Below are 6783 nucleotides of genomic sequence, written 5' to 3' on the forward strand. Positions count from 1 at the left end.
TTCATAACATCTGCTGTAAGGAAATTTGACAAGTTAAAATTAAACATCAAAACAGCCCAGACGACCACTGGGTTTAATTAGAAGATACAACTTTGAACATTTCTTTAAAGCTTGACAACCTGTACCTTGCCCTTCCCATAGTTTCTGGTGAGCTGTCCCTTTAAGCTACAGGGACACTGTCGCTTTAAGACGCAAACCCGGTAGTAAGAGACGGTGTCAACATGCGTGTGGACAAGAGGTGAGCTGCAGTCATCACTAAACAGGTGCGCTTCTTGTTCGACCTGTGTTTACAGCTTTAGACTTAAGAGCATGATGTTGCACAACCTACGCATGCGTGAGAAGACTGTGCAATAAAAGGGAACCAGTTAAAGACTGGCGCACAGAGCCATGCCAGAACTGGAGCTGCTGTCTCAGCGTTGTTGAATCCACAAAAAGAAAGATAAGACGTTTTACTTGATTCAAAACATGTCGACAGCAAGCAGCGCCAAGAGAAAAACCAGCAGTGGGACCCGGCGCTTCATCAGCGGTGTGGTGGAAGGTGAGCAGCCTTGGATCAGAGGCCCAGACCACCATCCTGGTGGTCCAGGCTGGGCTGCTGCTGTAGGAGGGCAGCATCTAAAATATGAAAAAAAAAAAAAAAAAAAAATCCTTCAAATTAAGATACCAGGATTAAAATGCACCAAATGTATTTTTCATGTGTTGGTATTTTTTTTTTTAAATTGGAGTATAACTTGACCTTTGATTGGCGCAGGATTTTATGGGCGACCATGGACTATGGGGCAAAGAACAGAGCTGTTTAAAAGGTATGTGTTAAAACAGTACCTAAGTGCAGGATTAATAACCAAAATACAGAACGTGTTTTTTGTTTTTTTAATCATATTTCTAAAAAGAACAGTAATGTAGAATTAACTTTTTTTTTTTCCATTTGTTGGCATCAAGTGTCTCATGTTGATGTGGAGTTTGTACATGGCTAACTTTTCCCATAATATTTGGGTTTCGCAGGGAGCAGAAGTGGGGCTTGAACACATACCTCTACGCCCCCAAGGATGACTACAAACACAGGATGTACTGGAGAGACTTGTACTCTCCTGAGGAGGCAGGTGGGTCTCTCCCAGTAATGTGTTGTCCAAGCTGTCCAAATTTCTTGATGGCATGACTGTCTTTAGAAATGAATTGCATTTGCACATGTCTGGTTTATTGCATTCCTATGAACTGCCTTTCTAGCTGCCTTTCAGTAAGTATCTGTTGGTTATAGTGGGTTCAACTTAACATCACAATGCTGTGATGCTTGGCTCATTCGTGGCTTTATGAGGGGGGGCAGGATAAAATGATACCAAATTTAAAAACTAATTCTGGTTTAAAGTTACTTATTACTTAAGATTTCCTGATTGTGAGACTTTTAGTGGTTGTCAACTTTTTTTTTATTGTTCCCTATCAGTGTCACATCACAGTCCCACTCTGAGGCATCATTATCTCCCTTGAAATAGTTTAATTGCTCACTTTGGTGCATCTCTAGATGTTATCAGTAATGATACAGAGTAAAGGGCAGTGATGACAGTCTAACTTCTGTAAAATTAGACACCACCAACATATTTTCTGACCATCAAATGTGATTGCATATTCTGCATAGAATAGTTAGAAGCTGCTCATTAAACGCTAAGATTTGCCTGTATATGGATCAGCCTTTCTTTTTCTTTTTTTTCCTTTCTAGAACAACTGATAGCCCTGATTTCAGCTGCTAAGCAGCACAACGTTGAGTTAATCTATGCAATATCTCCCGGTCTGGACATTACTTTTTCCAACCCAAAAGAAGTTGCTGCCCTGAAGAGGAAGCTAGATCAGGTAGGACTCTGTAAGGCGAAGTGCAGGGTGGAGCGCAGAGGATGATAGTATCTCAGGTTTTATTTAGCTTTATGGCTCTCAGGATTTGTTTGGATCATCTTATTACCAAATAAGAAACTTGAACCAGTAAAAAGTAAACTTGTCATTCACTACAGATAAGTTGGGACTTAGCTTGTTTTATTCTTAGTGAAATTGTCCTTCTTCGTAAAGTACATATCCCCATGACACAAATCTAAGTTCAACTTACTTTACACTGTTTATTATGTTTTTAAATGTATTTTAAATGTTTTATATATTCTTACTGTCCAGCTCTTGGGTTAGCTGACTCTGCAACTTTATTATTACATAAAAAGAAATTCAGGATATGAATGCACCTGCTCTTTTTCAGGTGAAGGAGTTTGGCTGCAGGTCCTTCTCGTTACTCTTTGACGACATCGAGACTGAGATGTGTCCAGCAGACAAGGAAGCTTTTAGCTCCTTTGCCCACGCTCAGGTGGCTGTAACTAATGAAGTGTATAAACACCTGGAAGAGCCAGAGACCTTTCTCTTCTGTCCAACAGGTCAGGAGGTGAACCTTACTACGAACTGAACATGAATATGACGTAACGTCCAGAGTTACAGTCATCCAGAAATTTTCCATTTTTCTTTGATCTCTTCTGGATCTCCAGATTACTGTGCAGCGTTCTGCACCCCCAACGTCACACAATCTTCATACCTTCACACTGTGGGAGAGAAGCTCCTGCCGGGCATTGACATACTGTGGACTGGTGAGATCACACTCAGTTTGTTCCCATTAGCTTAAATTTTCAAGAAATAAATACATTTTAACAGTCTTTTCCTCTTCATTTAGGTCCAAAAGTCGTGTCCCACAAAATCTCTGTTGAATCCATAGAAGAGGTGTCGTCTGTCCTGAAGAGGGCCCCGGTCATCTGGGACAACATTCACGCCAACGACTACGATCCTCAGAGGCTTTTCCTTGGACCTTATAAGGTGCCTTTTTAAAAGTGTTTTGACAAGTCTGTATAAGCTGCAGTATGATGACATGAAAATATGTTTTCTTTAAAGGATCGACCCACTGAGTTAATTCCCAAACTGAGAGGAGTCCTCACAAACCCCAACTGTGAGTTTTACCCAAATTTCGTGGCCATCCACACTTTGGCAACGTGGTGTAAAGCACCCGCCGTCGGAGGATCAAGAGATGTAGAGATGGGTAAGTGAGTTTTCCATTTTCTTCTCTCTTTCTCATTTACTAACACACTACGGTATATTCTTTTTGTTTTGATAAATAAAATATAAAACAGGAACCACAAGGACCTAAAACTTTTTAAAGTACTAAAGTTAGATGCGGGACCTGAAGTAACAATGACCGATGGTTTTATTGCATAAAAATGGGTTTGACTGATGCCCGTTTCATTTTTGTGACGGCAAACAATAAAACAATAAAACAGCAACTTCACTTAGGAGCTTAAAGATATGATTTTATCAGGTTTTGATTTTATGAAGAATCTTCACCGTCAGAAAACCGAGGTGTGTACTCTGCAGAGTAATCTGTGCTGATTGGAAAGAATATCACACGTGGAGCATTAGGATGACCTGGAGTAACCTTGTGCTTTATATGACTTAACTACTTATGCTGTATTAATGAAAACTGAGGATGATTAAAACAAAAATTGCCATTTTTATGTCTTTCTGTAACCATTGATACTGAAAACCAAATGGTGCTCTGACACAATATAGAAACAATTTGCTTTTTAGTTGACAAAATGAAGATCTTAAGGCGAAGCTTCAGTTAAAAGAATGATGAATTTAGAAGATTATCAAAGCAATTCAGGGTTAAATATATTATCACATGCTAAAAAAAACATATTTGACTTTAAGGTTTTGTGTTTTTAAAGCAGGAAAAATCCTGAAGCACCTTTTTAATAAGATTTTAAACTAACCTGAATAACCGGAAAACCTTTTAGAAAGAGATGAAATCTGCCACTGTAAAAACATCTGCAGCTCCTAGATGAATCTGCTTATGAATACTCTTGAAGGGTCTTAGTCAAGCTTAGTCTTTCTCTGCAGTTCTGAAATACTCCGACCAGCCTGTCTGGCACACATACTCTTCCTCTTTCTGATGCTCAGTTTAAACTTTAGCAAGTTGTCCTGACCATGTCTGCATGAGTAAATGCTGCCATGTGATTGGCAGGGCAGTGCATGTGCACATCAGTGCTCTTCCAGATAGTTTCATGCATCACGCTGGGAATAAAGCTGCAGCAAACACAACTTTTTAACAGTGGATCTTTGAAAGCAGCTCAGGTCTGTGCTGCACATGTTTCTTATAGTATTTATTTGTGATGTTACAACCCTGCCTCACTGTCTCTGACACCAGCCGATGAGGAGCAGGACCCCTGCTACAGCCCCCAGAAGGCCCTCACCCTGGCCCTCTCTGACTGGCTGCAGGAGTTCATGAGCACAGATCAACCAGGAGGTAGAGTCCCCCAAAAGTTGTTGGATGATCTCTGAAAGGCAGAAGCAGGATGGCGAAGTCTGCATTCTGTTTTTATTTCCAGGCATTTCTTGTCCAGCTCGTCTCAAGAAAGAGTTGTCGGATGAGGAGCCCATGCAGACGGACATGGCTGATAACCCTTATGTCCCTGGTCCTGGGGAGAACCCGTTGTACACAGCGGAGCCTCTGACTCTGGACGACCTGAAGCTGCTGTCAGACCTTTTCTACCTGCCGTATGAGCACGGCAGCACAGCTCAGGCCATGCTACAGGAGCTGGACTGGCTCAAAAGCAACAGCCACGCTGCTGTTTCCGAGATGGATGAGGTAATATTCATCCATATCATTTGCTTTATCATACCTCCACATGCATACCTCATTTATCTGTGTGTTTTTTAGACAGCAGCGTGGTGCTCCAGAGCGCAGCAGTTTGACAACATGTGTGATGCCGTGGTGCAGATGTTCAACCGCCTGTCGAATGCCCCGAACAGAAACATCCTGTACGACTTGTACAACTACATCTGCGACATCAAGAGCGGCGTCGGTCTTGCACGAGCTTATGTGAAAACGCTGGGTGAGAAATCTTTTCCTACCTGGATGACGGTCAGGGAAGAGAATTGAACAGGAGGGCTACAGAAAGATTCAGATAATGTGCAAAAAATATGTTTGGGTTTTTTTTGTGTTTCCTCAGGGGGGCAGGGTCAACCCTCTGCTCAGTTAATGAATGATGATCCTGAACCCTGGGGCTTCCGGGGGGGTCTCTCTGGAGAGTTCCAGGTAACACAACCTGATGGGCTATATTAAATGGCTACATTGTTGTCTGGAGCATTTATGTGTGATTAATCTTGCAGAGAATGCTTCCTGGACATGGAAACAGGGACCTGTTCAGACACCCCCCCATGACGGCGGTTTACTGCATTCGTCCTTACTGCAGCAAGGACAAGGTGAGGGTCCCTGGATGCTGTGCCACTTAGTGGTTAAACTCATGAAGTACCAGGCACCTTGCATGACGTTGTTTCCTGTCTTAGACTGAGGTGCAGAGGATTTTTGAGGCGATGCAGAGAGGAGATGGCAGGACCCCTCTGATGATGCAGCCTCCCCTCATCACTGATGGGTAAGAAAGAGTCCATTTGTTTCCCTCCTGAAAATTCCTGCTTTTGTTATCAGTGTCATCGTAGCATTGCTGTGGGACCTGTTGCAGATTGTCATCAGGCGAAATGTCCCCCTCCCCTCAGTGTGGGTTTGTGGTGGAAGATGACGTTGGGATGTGTGGTTACGCTCTGGCGCTGACTGATGGCAAACCAGCCGCGGCCATGATTCAGGTCATCAAATGCAAAATATGATTTGTTTTCCAGAAATGAGCATGATGACCTAACTGGTATATTTTACTTCTAGAGGGCAATAAGTGCCTCTTTGTTTGAGGATTTCCCTTCTGTGGTCATTGTGCAAGTTCTTCCCCGGGTCGCTGATCCATCTCCAGCCAAGCGAATGGTTGCTCAGCTGTTGTCTGTCATCAGGAGCAGCGGTAAGTGGAAGTCACACACCATCCCATGTAACATTTCCCGATTTGCACACATTTGATTCCTCCTCCCGGCTCCCCTCATCATGTCTCAGTCCCTCCATGCAGCGGTGCAAAGAGAGAGAAGACAAGGTGACGGTTATTTAATAAAAGAAAACCTCCTCACTTTAAAGGTGTAATTTGTAAGCCTGGTCGTTCCTTCATTAGGATACATTAACAGGTTCAATAATAGTTAAATGCAAATGAAGATCAACATAGCGGCATCACCAAACTACTGCTTTGTATGAGAGTCAGAGTATTCATTTTAATACAGTTTGCAGCACCATATTAGTGTCAAACCCTTGAATACACCAGGAAGCCTCCTCTCTTCTCTGCATAAGTTAATATGAATTCAGACATGAATCATCTTCCTTCTTGACTCCACAAGGAGGAGGATGGAGAAACAGGAAATGGGGAGACAGACAAATGTGATAAGCTCTTTGTAAAGTCTTGATGCAGCATATTGATAACCGCCTAAACTTGAGTTGATCAGTGAAGGGAGTGACCACAAGGGAGAGCTGTTCAGCTCCACACCTGCCAGTATGTCCGCTGTAAAGCGGCTTTGTTGATTCTAATGATGCTCATTGTGATGCTCTCATTTTAACAAATCCCTGAAAGCTGTTTTTTTTTTTCTGTAAAAATGAGAACAATTTACTTAAGTTCCCAGACATTTTGGGATCTGAAATGTGTTGGTTTCTTTCAGGCTCCAGAGGAGTGTTTTGTGAGTTGAGGCAGAGCGATCGGAGGATGCTGGACTTCTTCTCTAAACTGGGCTCCTTCAAACCTGTACAGGTGGAAGGTGTCCCTGATGGGGTCCTCGTCATGGCAACAAGCCTTTAAACAGGCTTTCCTTAGATTTAAAGTGTTTAAAAACTTGTGTGAATAAATCTGAAGC

The 6783-nt window shown here is 42.5% G+C and overlaps 1 protein-coding gene across 1 annotated transcript in view; it reads left to right on the top strand.

Annotated features, from left to right (window-relative positions):
- The first annotated feature begins 239 nt into the window (after positions 1 to 239).
- The window catches only part of ogal (O-GlcNAcase like), a 6703-nt gene continuing 159 nt past the window's right edge, over positions 240 to 6783 (top strand). Inside the window, exons 1-17 of the mRNA XM_079264341.1 lie at positions 240 to 538; positions 752 to 803; positions 1003 to 1100; positions 1712 to 1842; positions 2231 to 2402; positions 2511 to 2609; positions 2693 to 2832; positions 2908 to 3052; positions 4217 to 4315; positions 4398 to 4657; positions 4730 to 4904; positions 5022 to 5107; positions 5182 to 5274; positions 5359 to 5444; positions 5532 to 5652; positions 5726 to 5855; positions 6592 to 6783. The exon at positions 6592 to 6783 is cut by the window's right edge and continues 159 nt beyond it. Coding sequence (XP_079120467.1) covers positions 466 to 538; positions 752 to 803; positions 1003 to 1100; positions 1712 to 1842; positions 2231 to 2402; positions 2511 to 2609; positions 2693 to 2832; positions 2908 to 3052; positions 4217 to 4315; positions 4398 to 4657; positions 4730 to 4904; positions 5022 to 5107; positions 5182 to 5274; positions 5359 to 5444; positions 5532 to 5652; positions 5726 to 5855; positions 6592 to 6728 — 2097 coding nt within the window. The 5' untranslated portion in view covers positions 240 to 465 and the 3' untranslated portion in view covers positions 6729 to 6783. The remainder of the gene's footprint in view (positions 539 to 751; positions 804 to 1002; positions 1101 to 1711; positions 1843 to 2230; positions 2403 to 2510; positions 2610 to 2692; positions 2833 to 2907; positions 3053 to 4216; positions 4316 to 4397; positions 4658 to 4729; positions 4905 to 5021; positions 5108 to 5181; positions 5275 to 5358; positions 5445 to 5531; positions 5653 to 5725; positions 5856 to 6591) is intronic.

Source organism: Telmatherina bonti, assembly GCF_933228915.1.
Source record: "Telmatherina bonti genome assembly, chromosome: 3".
NCBI classification, from domain to species: Eukaryota; Metazoa; Chordata; class Actinopteri; order Atheriniformes; family Telmatherinidae; genus Telmatherina; species Telmatherina bonti.